This window comes from Tarenaya hassleriana, unplaced genomic scaffold (assembly GCF_000463585.1).
Source record: "Tarenaya hassleriana unplaced genomic scaffold, ASM46358v1 Cleome11, whole genome shotgun sequence".
NCBI classification, from domain to species: Eukaryota; Viridiplantae; Streptophyta; class Magnoliopsida; order Brassicales; family Cleomaceae; genus Tarenaya; species Tarenaya hassleriana.
Genome location: NW_010961290.1, coordinates 186,593 through 199,523, shown reverse-complemented (window position 1 = coordinate 199,523; position 12,931 = coordinate 186,593). Strand labels below are relative to the sequence as shown.

Sequence of the window (12,931 nt, the reverse complement as noted above, 5' to 3'; positions counted from 1 at the left end):
CCACACCCCCCCCCCCCCAATGAATTAATCAGCTTTGATTATACATTTATGAAACTTTTTTCGTTATATTGTTAATGTGGTCCAACTTTGAAGCTAAAAGAACTCCTAATGACTCAGGGATTTGATTATTTGCCCCCAATATAGCGAACCATAAATGTCGTACGTTGTTAGTCAATCTCGGTTATGCAACATATTGGCATATTCCATGTAACCCGCTGACGAAAACGGAATGAATTAAGGGCATGCCATATTGGCATATTCCAGTCTTGAATATGTCAAATTGTAGCAACATTTTACGCACAATATAGCTTAGGATTAAGAAACAATTGAGATGCACGGATGGATGCACGCATAATGTAATATGAGTTCACTGACAGGGGTATTTTGGTCGTAAGCGAATTTTGTAAATACTAGATTCGTTCGGTGCTCTGCCTCCGCCGAAAGGTCATCACATAAGACTAATACACGAATTCTGCAGTAGAATAAAATGTGTATATAAATATAATATATTTCTAAACGCAACCTATAAGTTTGTACTATGTTCTGTCAGGTTACGCTTCGTATTGTATACTTGGCCATGTCTTGAGTTCTCGGGGGATATTATTGCCCTGTCATGACACGTGTCAATTCAAGTGTGCGGTGGCTTGTCGAGGGTCTCAACCTCCGCCACGTCACCTCGATCTCTCTCCATCCCCGCTGTTTCATAGAACAGTAGATTATCTGAGCAGCAGCAAGGGCTGCTCATCACACACACACGAAGGTCTGTTGATGTTTCATGTTTAATATGTACAAGGATTGAATGAAGAGTGATGGGAAACATGAAATTACGAAGGAGCCCATTATAGCTAAATTAGACATTTTTCTGTTAAAGGGTATTTTTAATATATATATATATATTCCGCATTGTATTGTAGATGATGATTTAGCCTTGGTGACTATTGGTGCGGGGCTTTCCAAATCTTGAAAGACAGCAATGCTCGTGTGGACCAAACATACTTAATACTTATGGTTCCATTCCAAGCTCTTTTGGAAACTTCGATTTATCATTGGTTCGAGAGTGTCTCTTGTTTGAATTGAATTGTTTATGTTCGATCTTTGTTTTTTATAATTCGAAAATTAACCGGATTTTTGGTTCAATTATATTTCATGGAGAATCAGATAAGGTCGGATAAATATCCCTTTCCATGTTTAAATTTAAACTCGGGTAATAGCATGATTTGTGAAATCATCTCATGGAATCATCACTCTTCTCTAAGTTTTGTGTTTGATATTATGAAATCATGGGCATCTTTCTACAAGACAAAAACACTGAACCTTTTTTTATTTTATTTTAAACGAGAACCTTGGAGATTCATTTTGTCCATGATCTCGATGCGCATTGAAAATGAATGCAAGCATGTTTTATTTATTCAAAGTGGAAATTTCCACGTCACATGGCAACTCCGACGGTCCAAAATTATTGTTCCCCTCCATATTATGCTCAAACTATTAATTACTCCATCAGCAACAAACAAAGGCAATTTAACAGCCATTCTGCACTAATTTCACGGATTAAATCCCAAAAAGTAACCCATATGCAATTCCAAATCGAATGAATACCCCAAAGTTAAGAGATTCAAAGTAATCCAAAATTATTCAAAAGTTACACACTAAAACCATAAAACAACAACAAAACCAAAGAAGAATGAAGAGAGATCATTTGAAAGGCTTTTTTCTTTAAAATAAGAACTCAGACCCATTGTTGCCTTGTAACCTCCATCCTCTTCAACAATCCGGCGATCTCAGCCTCCATTCTCAGCTTCATGTTCTTATAATCACAGTGGGAATTCTCCAGCGCCTTTAGCTCTTCCAATCTCTTCCGCCGCCTCTCCTCTGTCTCCTGCAGACAAAGCCTCGACAGCTTCTCCGCGTATTCCTCCTCCATCTTCTCTGTCTTCATCTCTATCATCCTCTTGAAACTCTCTGCCTCTCTCCTTGCTTCATCCGATTTCTTCTGGAACATTCTCGATTCCGCCTCCTTTATCCTCACCATGCTCTCAATGCTGTCGAATCCGCTTCCCGTCACATCAGTTAAGACAGAACTCTTCTGTTCCTTGGCTGCGTATGCAGATGTGGATGGCGTCACTGATGCCTCGTCCTTTCTGTAGCTGGTTTCCGGGGCAGTTATCTCTTTCGAGGTTAGCCCAGACGCCGGAAACTCCGATACTGACTCTGCGTCTGTGCAAAATGGAGGAAAGAAACATGTTAGACCCCAATGAGAACATAAACGAACAAGTTCTGGCATTGCGAACAAGAAGCATAAAAATTTCTGCAATTTGTGATCAAATAGACAGAGAGAGAGAGCTATCTTCGGATTAAAGTTTCCAAATTTCACCTGGTCTGTGTGAATTACCCATCAATTCAGGTTAGATGGAGAGAAGAGAATCCGGAATGTTAGGTTTTATATAGTCTTCACTTTCTCAGGACCAAAGTTTCAACCTTTCAACCGTTCTTTGAACTACCCATTACCCAGATAGAGAAGAATCCCAAATGGTAGGTTCATACGAATTTGCATCATTTAGGTCAAAAGTTTCTAACTTTCACCTCGTCCGTGAACCATCCCATCAGCACAGACCAGGTAAGAATAGAATCCAAAATGTTAGGTTTTCAATTCTGATTGACAAATCAAACTCTGAACCGCAATCGCAAGTGTTGTATGTAATATGCTTATAATTACATGCCAACTTCAATCAACAAGGAGAAACATAACCAAAAAAAAAAAGAAGAGTCGAAAAACTTACGGTTGAAGAACTGAATGATGAAGTTACATGCATCTGGAGGCGAAATCCGCTTGCTTTCTAACTTGGTTACCATCTCATCGGCTTTACGGTACAATTCTTTCCCTTTGGGGTCGTCACTGCCCCTGAAGATCTTCCTCACACAATCAAGCTCCTTGACCAGCGTCTCATTGCCCCAGTTCTTTGCACAACACACGAAAACATCCTTAACAAATCCAAACATCTCGGAGACGTGACCACAGCCGATGCAATGGAATAACATCTCAGTGGTGCCACGAGGACCTTTCAAGCTCAGCCCAGGTTTGATCAGATTCTTCTGAATTCCACACGCAGCATGACACCAGTGGGAACAGACGTCACACCCAACCCAACTACACGTATTACTGGCTGAATCAAACTTCAGACAAACCGGGCACATACACGAGCTACAGAAGCCTTTGTTGTTCGAGCAGATCTTGCATTCACAATCATCGACGGGCAAAAGGCTCTTACAGTTCACATTCCTACACCTCATGAACAGAAAGATTTCTACAAGTTCGTTCATGGGGATTCGAATTTTACCGGAAAGGAAGTACTTCAACCCTGTTCTGACAGCGACAAGAATGTCTAGTTGATCCTTGACGCATTTCGAAAGCGTCTCTTTGGTAAGATCGGATCTTTTGTCGAGCTGGTTCTGAAGGCTCGTCAGCTTCTCCTTCTTCTCCAGCGAATCGATCAAGTTCCTCAAGTGCTCTTTCGCGGACTCTAGGGTTTCATCCGCCATTCCCTGAATCATCAACGCCACAGAAGAAATAGACTCCGATACGATATCGTAGAGGACCCTCTCCGATCTTACAGCATCGTTTCCTTCCGAACTCGGCAGCTTCTCGGAATCTTTCTTTCTCGAGTCGCCGGAATGCGTGACTTCCACGCGGGGCCGAGCCGGCAACTCCGAGGGGAAGAAGGAGTAATCGGAGCTTGTGGGTTTGCAGAAACTGAGGTTGTTCGCAAGACCAACGCCCTCGCCGATCGGTCTGAATCGGCTGTGAACCGATCCATTGGTCCCTTCACCGGCACACCAAATTTGATCGTCTCTTCCTATGGAGCAATCGAAATCTGTGGAATTCCGCGTCATAGAGCAACTAGGGTTGTGGGAAAACGGGTGCGAGTATGAGCACGACATGGACGGAGCTGCTGTGAAATCGTTCGAGAAGGTCGTCATCGTTCGCTCGCTGATTGTCGGCTTCGGCTTCTTCACGGCGTTCGACGCCGTCAGAGACAGAGAAACATCCGGCAGAGCCAGGGAGAGATTTAGGGTTTCGATCTTACTCTTCTTTTTCTCGTCCAATGGTTCTTCTTCCTCCTGAACCTTCCGTTTCGAAGAATTCGGACCCATTTCGCCCAAATTCAAGAAATCTCTCTCGACCCATTTATCGTCATGGCTCGAATTCTCGGAGACCGCGACCTCTTTCCCCTTTTGACCTAAACTTTCCGTGATTTTCCCGGAAAGCTCCCGGTTTTCGCAGAGATAGCTGAGGGTGAGCTCGTTTCCTGGTCGGGTGAACTTAGAAGAAAGCCCATCGAGATGATTAGATCGGACGCTGAGAAAATCGATACCTTTCTGAAATAGACCGATTTTCTCATCTGGGTTGTCGCTGTTAAGCTGGGAGAAGCGGGGTTTCGAAGGCTTGGTCCGGGAGCTCTCTCCATCGCCGGCGAGATCTCTCTCTCCTATCATGGCGTTATAGAGAGAGAAGAAGGAAGAGAAGAGAGAGAGAGAGAGGGTCGAAGAGTGAATTTACTGAAGCGGAGATGGTGGAAAGGTGGGAAAAGTTGTGGCCACAATGGCAATATCGAAATTCCGTGGGCAACAAGGGGTGGTTTCTGTATCGGTTTGTAGAACAAGTGTCCGAAGTAACGGCTGTATTTTTCAATGGTTACTTGCGCACGACTCGCTAGACGCCGTTTGTCTTGCTTCGATAAGGAACATGCCGCTTTTAAAAACAAATAATAACTTCAGTTTTTTAATGACTTAATTAAATAACAAACATTACTAATTATGCGAGTACGAATTTAATGTCATGAAATGAGATTAGATGATGTTGCTATGATAATTCCACGATTATCTAAGGGCAAACCATTTTTACTGCACCTCCTAGTGAACAAACTTCTTTTTGTTTGAAAAATGGAAATATATTAAATTCAAAATAATGAAATAAATTAAATATAAAATCATGTGAATTATTATCGACGGCGAGGAAAAGGAAAGTCAACACGTTACGCGTTCACATCCGCCGTGTCATTTTCATTTTCATACAATTTATAATTTTTTATAATCTGTCGTAATAAATTTGTATATAGATCCGTTGACTTTTATATCAATGTGTCCCTATATATCCATTTAAGCGTGTGGTTCCCTGTATCTGTATGGATGATTATACGTTGATAGATATATATTCACGTGGGGAAATTATTATGGTTGACTTGAATTGACTCAATATGATCCAATGAGGCCCATTTCGAAACTATTGAAACCAGATTGACCACAAACAGCGCCAAAATTCTACTTGCAGAGTAATCCACGTAAAGCCCATAAAAAATAAATATGGGCCTTAAAGGCCCAATAGCGAGCGTAAGAGCCCAAATATTTTGCCTCATCTCCTGTGTAGTTATCTATCTAATTATGGTATGACATGGTTATAAAAAAATTTAGACTTCGGAAATTATAGAGTAACAATATTTAATATCCAAATGATGGGAAGTTTAATTACGGACAAAAATGTTAATTCCGAACAGAACCTATGTTTTTTGTCAATCATCTTTTTTTTTTTTTTGTGCATTTCAATAAAGTTTCGGGCGCACCGCCACTAAATAAAGTTTCAACAACTACCAAGAAAACGAAACAAAAGAAATGGTGGAGAGGAGACACGGTGATGGAAAGGTTTTCTTAAAATGTGTAAAGATGTTTTGTCTCATTCCTCTCTTATTTATTCCTAAAACAAAAGTTCATTTGTATTATATCATTTATTTAAAATATGGCGTATCCATCCATATGAAATATTCCATTGGATTTGTAATTGACCAATACAACAAATTATTTATGTTGTTAATGTATACATTATGTTTGTTTTGCTTTTTTTGACAAATGGGTGAGCACTTGTGAGTTGTGACCAATGGAAGGGAGGAGGAGCCGCAATCTTTGCGTTCAAGTGGGCCCACTAAACGCACTTAAGTGAATCAACAGTTGGGCCTAGCCCTTCTTAGAAGTAAAAACCAAAGTCCAGCACATTTTATTGTTCAGTTGAAACAAGAAATTCCAAGATTTCCTAAATGTTTGATTTCTATTAAACTAAATTACAAAAATATCCACTCGATATATCAATTAATATAGTGAGAGAAGAACATGAGCACATAAGAGATGGCATGAGCAAAGACGAAAACATTGAATAAAATAAACAGTTTAGCTAAAGAAATAGAGAATTATATATATATAGTTCATAACTGAATTGCTTGGACGAGAGTAATATTAGGATGGGTGATCTCCTGAGAAGTACTCGTGTTGCACTCCTTTTTCTTTTTATACCAAAAAAATAGTTTATAACCGAAATGTACAACGCTTGTAAAAAAAAAGGATATTAACTATACAATCATTTCAAATCGAGATGAAAGCAACCCGAGGGCCATCTACCTCATAGAATTAAAAAAATTGGAATCATATCTTTTGCTAAAGATATTGTTCCTAATAATTAAGGTCACCAACAAGATTAGTGGTAATAATTGAGGATTAATTTAAAATAAAGTCAACATTGAACCAAAGCTTATTCTATGAAAACAAAAATTATACCGTGGCACCTAAAGTTAATATTTATAGCTGGCCATCCCTTTTTAAATATAATAAAACAAATTACGGTTACAAGATAATCTAAAAGGCTCAACCACCAATTTTAATGATTTTAATTTCATGGGAAATATGAAAACTAAAAGAAAAACACCGTTCGTATTATATATACACCTCACTCAATAAAAGGACATCTTTCCCAATACAATATCCAATATATTTTTGTTAATATATAGTTTACAAGTACCTCACATGGCGACCGAGAACGCTGACCATTTATTTTGTTCTTTAAATTTAACATGTATAACGTATTTTGACTTTGTTCATATCATATCCCCCTTGTATTAAATTAAGACTAGAATATATTTAACCTACGCTTTAACATAAAAATGTACAGATAAGAATAAAACCCTAAAGATTATATAGGTACGAGTTACAGTAGAATTTATGAATAAAGAAATAGTAAAAAAAAAAAAACGTCAAAGGGTTTCAGATGGTCACATGGCACCGGTGCATGCAACAATCGAGGGACCATACGGACACATGCCTCAACATCTGTCCCAGTCGGTCGATCTCACTCGCAGTTTTTTAATGAGTTCCAAATAAACGTACAATATTTTTGGACTAGCATAATTTTAGCAACATACATACATATATGTGTGTGTGAAAATAAATTCAACATGAATATAAGTTCTTTTCCTCATTTCCGCTAATAATTTGTTCACACACCATTATATCAGCATTATAAAACCATTGAAAATAACGTCATAATGGTTTTATAGTGTTGATAAAATTATGTGGAAATATTATTAGTGGGCATGATAAAAACATTATATTCATCTTGAATTTGTTTTATCTTTATTGGATATATATATATATATATATGTATGTGTATTTGAAGGTAATGAGAGACACATATTTCATTAGTTTAGAGTATAAGACAATTGTGATGTGTGGTCAACCTATCTAATTTTATCCGTGTCATAACCATTGTTCCTCTATGTTGTCTACATATCGTTATTAAAATGAGTTGATTTGAAAAACAATAAAATCAGTATTGTACTCTTTTTTATTGCATGCACCATAAATTCATCATCTCATAACAGAAAAGTCTTATCCCAAACATATTTTTATGTTTTTAAAAATTTACGTGATCGTATATAGTTTTCATTAATTCACATGGTTAGATGATATTATTATTATTACTACTACGGAGATGGTTGCAATTGTAGAAAAAATAAATAAGACAAATATAAAAAGAAACAGAATTACTTTATTGTTACCTCTCTTTTTCTTGTTGTTGTATTATAATAAAAATGACTCATATATTTATAGGAAAACTATCAAATAAAAAAAAATAGAAATAGATAAGATCGATACACAATATTTGATATAATATTATGTGTATTATTATTTATGATCATATTTTAAAATCAATATTTCCTTTTTCACATATTTATTTTTATATTTCAACAACAATATTATAACAATGAAGAAGTCCTACAATAGTTAGAGGAGATAAATAAATAATCAATAGAGTCTTGGAGCATAGAGCAGACATGCATAAACCATTGTTTTAAAGAAAATGGTTTGTGCCGCTGATCAAAACATCGGGACAACGCCGGAGTCTATGACGCAATAATCCATTAATGTATAAACAAATACATAAATAAATTTACAAGAGGACGTTGTTAAGGGCGAGGTGGGTATGTCCCGTTTAGTTAGCCCCGTAACACACACAAAAATCACGAGCCAAATAAAGTTTTTGTATCTTATTCCATGCATGCACTGTATGCATAACCAAATGTTTTTTCAATAATAATAATAATAAGATGGGAGAAGGAGTCGAGTGGTTAGGAATGAAAATAAAGTTTTGCATTTTAGGTAGACCCAAAACGAAAATACACGCAATGGTCCCCATGCAATCTCCCACTTATTCCAACAATATATATCCCTTTTTTTTTTCCAGACCATACCCACACAAATATCATGTTTCTCTGTCACTACTTTTATCCCCATTTTTTTTTTATAACTATAGTAAACCAACATAGGTTCAATATATATATATATATATATATATATATATATATATATATGTATCTATGGGTGTATACCCGTAGTTATGGTTGGGTGGGTAAAATCTTGGAGGGTTTTGATGGTTGGACCCGTTAATCGAGTTCGTGTTGGGCTTTAAAACAAGGCCCACAAGATGGCATTTTCGTAATTACGAGCTCAATATGTGGGGCCTCAGGTAAATACATTCGGAGCGAGATCCGCGCTTTGTCGCCTTGTCACTGTCCCAAAGATATGCGATGGCGATTTTCGGACTCATTCTCCTCACCAATATTTTATCATTATCATATTCTGCTTTTTAGTCTAGGGTTAATATTATAGTGGAAAGGTGAGAAACGAAGAGAAAGTTCAACTAATACAATCAAGCTGGAGGTTGAAAAAGCGATTGTGCTCTTTGTTGTCTTCCTTGTTTTCAACATACTTATGAGCGACTTCCCAAATGGTTCTTTCCTTTGGAATTTTCCCAATGACCCTCGAACCGTAAGACCGCAACTATTGAAGAAGAAAAGGCCGCATGAGATCTTAGATTTTTCATCCTATAAACTGTTTTGGATCAGCGCGAAGGAAAAGTCGATAACTTTCCCCCTCTTCTCCAAAGTTGGACTCGAGTTGGAGAGAGAAAAGGCGAGAATGTAGCATTGGGTAAAAGATATCAAAGACCATAGCAGTTGATAGTGATGGAGAGAAGCGTATCCGGGAAAATCTATAAAATTCGATTCAATTTTTTACTTTTGGACGCACGAAATATTATAAAATTTCCAATAAAAAAAAGGTACAAATCGGGGGAGAGAGCTCGCAGTAAGAGAACAATAATGGGAATGGGCAATACTTGATCTGTGAGGAGAGAAGAGTTAGGGTGCAATACAATGTACAGTCCTCGCACAACTCATTACAGGTAAATAAATTATATTTCTTTCCATGTGGGTTTTCGAAATTTCTGTCCGTGTGCTTCGTTGTTATTTGGCTGTCGTGTTTCTCCCAGTCTGGGAGTGAGCCGTTCTTCTGATTAAGCTTCCAAGCTTCAACCTTTTCCTTTTTTTCTGTGTGGATTTGTTTAAGTTTCGATTTAATAATGGATTCCAGACAGTGAACATGGCTGTGTTCTTTTCCAGTTTGTGTCCCGACCAGAGCAACATTCACGCCTACAAAGAGCATGATTAGTGTAATTTTTAAGATTTTTCTGGCTTGATTAGAGGGTAAAAGAAAACAAATTTTGCATCTTTAGAAACCTTTGGAAACTGGGCTGGTTTGGTTTCTTCTTTTGAGAAACATGCGTTGAGATTTTTTTAAGTGGAAAAAAAGAAAAGAGATCTCCGGGTTTCTCTTCCTTTTTCCTTCTTGAGATGCAAAAACTCAGTCTTTTTCCTTTTTTGTGTTGAATAAGTTTCTATGGCTTCACCTTGCTTTTTGTATTGAATCACGCAAATCAATGTTCATGGTAATGCCAGTCATAATTTTCTCTTTGAGTTGAGCAAAACAGTACCTTTTCCTTTTTCTGGGTATGAGCAAAAGGTTCTCTGCTGAAATTTTTTACCAATCACTTCACCAGAAGATTCCTGTATATATACACTCCCGCCCACACGCGCATGCTTCAACATGAATGCATTTTCACGAACATGCGCTAAGATTCGTCTCTTTTGGCGATTGTTTTAGCTCAGATATGAATTGGGCATCCAACAATCCCCAAGAAAATCGGTAGAGAACCCAGAAGCACAGAAAGGCGATTCTTACGAGCTGGGTACCGCACAATCGCCGAGAAAATCAGTAGAGAAGCGAGAAGAGCCCAGAAAAAGCGATTCTTATGAACTGGGTATTCAACAATCATCAAAAAGAAGCGATTTTTGGCGGTCGGCCTTGATGGGTTTCGCTAAGATGCAGCAACAGCTGAGCCGCAAAAGCAGCCATCAGCTTCAGCATTCGGTGGCAGTGAAGGGAAACAACAGTAATGATCAAATCGGTACAAAAAGAGGGTCAACGTTCATTCAATCGAATCGGGCTTTGTTGCCGAAAGCTCTCATTCTGTGGATCATGGTGGTGGCGGTCATCAGCAAATGTATCTACACGTCAATGGACAATGATAACAAAGTCAGAAGAAGAGAGGTGCTGGTGAGTATGTGTGATCAACGGGCAAGGATGCTGCAGGATCAGTTCAGTGTCAGTGTCAACCATGTTCATGCTCTTGCAATTCTCGTCTCCACTTTTCATTATAGCAAAAGCCCATCTGCAATCGATCAGGTATTCGGCTAGAAGTTTCATTCCTTTTCTCGTTTTTTTGTTCTTTTTTGGGTTTGTTTGGTTACTGAGAAAATCAGGGAAAATTCTCAGATTTGGTTACCATTCCAGTTTGCTAGATCAATACATGAAAGTAGAACTTTTTCTTTTTTAACAACTAAAGGTTTCATCTGACATCCCTCGGGTCCGCATCCAAAGCGTTGATTCGTGTTTCCTTTTTCTCCCTCACTCCTGGGGTTGTTTGGTTACCCAGAAAATGAAGGAAAGTTCGGAGCTTTGGTTGCCACTAGAGTTTGCTATGACCCTAGCTGAGCTTAAAGCTCGTGTTTTCTTTTTTCTTCGCCGAAATTTCGAGTATCTTTTCTTTCCTCCGCTTAAATGTCTGGTTACGGAGAAAATCCTGCACAATTATCCGGAATTGAAAGTAAAAGCTCACATTTTGTTTTATGTTCTGATAAAAGGAGGAAAGAATTGCCATTTTGTTCCTGTCAAAATTTTGGTTTCTTTTCTCTTTTCTCTGGCTGGTCCTGGTCTGTTTAATTACTGAGAAAATCAGGGAAAGCTTGAAACTTTATTTTCCTTCTGAATTTGCTAGATCCATAGATGAAAGCAAAAGCTCACATTTTCTTTGTCCTGATCTGAAAGCTTTGATAGCAAGCCAAGCTATATAAGAAGAGACTTTCTAATGATTCTGGTGATACGAGTAAACGCAGGAGACGTTTGCAGAATATACAGCAAGAACAGCATTTGAGAGACCGTTGCTGAGCGGAGTGGCCTACGCAGAGAAAGTGGTGAATTCTGAGAGGGAGACATTCGAGCGGCAGCACAATTGGGTCATAAAGACAATGGACAGAGAGCCTTCGCCTGTCCGGGACGAGTATGCTCCCGTCATATTCTCTCAAGAGAGCGTCTCTTATCTTGAATCACTCGACATGATGTCAGGGGAGGTATATATAATGCCCACCTCTTTTTTTTCCCAATATTTTTCTGGTTCAACTCTGCAATCACGGCTTCTCAAAACACTGCATTCCGTTGCACTGTTTGTGTAGGAGGATCGGGAAAACATCTTGCGTGCAAGGGAAACAGGAAAAGCTGTCTTGACCAGCCCTTTCAGGTTGCTGGGTTCTCACCATCTCGGTGTTGTCTTAACGTTCCCTGTCTATAAATCTAAACTTCCTAAGAACCCAACCGTGGAAGATAAAGTTCTAAACTTTTGCTTAATATATTTTAGGTTTCTTCTTAACTTTCCTGCTGTAATTTCGAATTAAATGAGCTTTTGAGATTTCAAAATCGGATCTTTTATTCGATCACTAGCATGTTTTTCTTGGTTTCTGCACATTCCTGTGAAATGTGACATTGAAGATGAATGCAGGTACCTTGGTGGTGCATTTGACGTTGAGTCTCTTGTTGAGAACTTACTCGGCCAGCTTGCTGGGAACCAAGCAATACTTGTGAATGTGTACGATATCACCAATGTGTCAGATCCACTGGTAATGTACGGCAATCCAGACGAAGAAGGTGATACCTCTCTCTCGCACGAGAGCAAGCTCGATTTTGGAGATCCCTTCAGGAAGCATACAATGATTTGCAGGTAGGCACGTTAATGGATAGAACGTGCCTCAGAAATGATCTTAAAAACAATTTCAATGAATCTAAACAAATTCTTGCTCGAATGCAGATATCAACAGAAGGCGCCCACCTCGATAAGCGCCCTCACGACTGTGTTCTTGTTCTTTACGATCGGTTTACTGGTTGGTTATATACTGTATGGAGCGGCCATCCACATTGTCAAAGTAGAGGACGATTTTCACGAGATGCAAGAGCTGAAAGTCCGGGCAGAGGCTGCTGATGTTGCCAAGTCACAGTTTCTGGCCACTGTGTCTCACGAGATTAGAACACCCATGAATGGAATTCTCGGTACGCCTTGTGAATATTTCTACAACTATGCCGAAAATTCTAAATTTCTTTTTTCGGTTAATCTTTTTCTTAACACTTTTCATGGTTTTTGTATTCGATGTGTCTATGCAGGAAT

The 12,931-nt window shown here is 38.6% G+C and overlaps 2 protein-coding genes across 2 annotated transcripts in view; one reads left to right on the top strand and one right to left on the bottom strand.

Moving 5' to 3' along the window:
* Positions 1-1,566: 1,566 nt before the first annotated feature.
* LOC104805095 (protein OBERON 3) lies at positions 1,567-4,587 on the bottom strand. The gene is made up of 2 exons (XM_010529515.2): positions 2,781-4,587; positions 1,567-2,217 (listed from the first exon to the last, which is right to left on the bottom strand). The coding sequence occupies exons 1-2, from the start codon at positions 4,492-4,494 to the stop codon at positions 1,730-1,732; spliced, it is 2,202 nt and encodes a 733-aa protein (XP_010527817.1). The 5' UTR covers positions 4,495-4,587; the 3' UTR covers positions 1,567-1,729.
* A 4,672-nt stretch (positions 4,588-9,259) lies between these two features.
* LOC104805094 (histidine kinase 4) overlaps positions 9,260-12,931 on the top strand; it is a 6,401-nt gene continuing 2,729 nt past the window's right edge. The window contains exons 1-6 of the mRNA XM_010529514.2: positions 9,260-9,562; positions 10,326-10,902; positions 11,613-11,846; positions 11,949-12,130; positions 12,272-12,490; positions 12,578-12,816. Coding sequence (XP_010527816.1) covers positions 9,534-9,562; positions 10,326-10,902; positions 11,613-11,846; positions 11,949-12,130; positions 12,272-12,490; positions 12,578-12,816 — 1,480 coding nt within the window. The 5' untranslated portion in view covers positions 9,260-9,533. The remainder of the gene's footprint in view (positions 9,563-10,325; positions 10,903-11,612; positions 11,847-11,948; positions 12,131-12,271; positions 12,491-12,577; positions 12,817-12,931) is intronic.

Excerpts from the sequence above, each read along its gene's own strand:
- LOC104805095 (XM_010529515.2), bottom strand. The coding sequence starts at position 4,494 with ATGATAGGAGAGAGAGATCTCGCCGGCGATGGAGAGAGCTCCCGGACC. Across the intron at positions 2,218-2,780 it reads CATCATTCAGTTCTTCAACC|ACGCAGAGTCAGTATCGGAG; the intron begins GTAAGTTTTTCG and ends CATTTTGCACAG.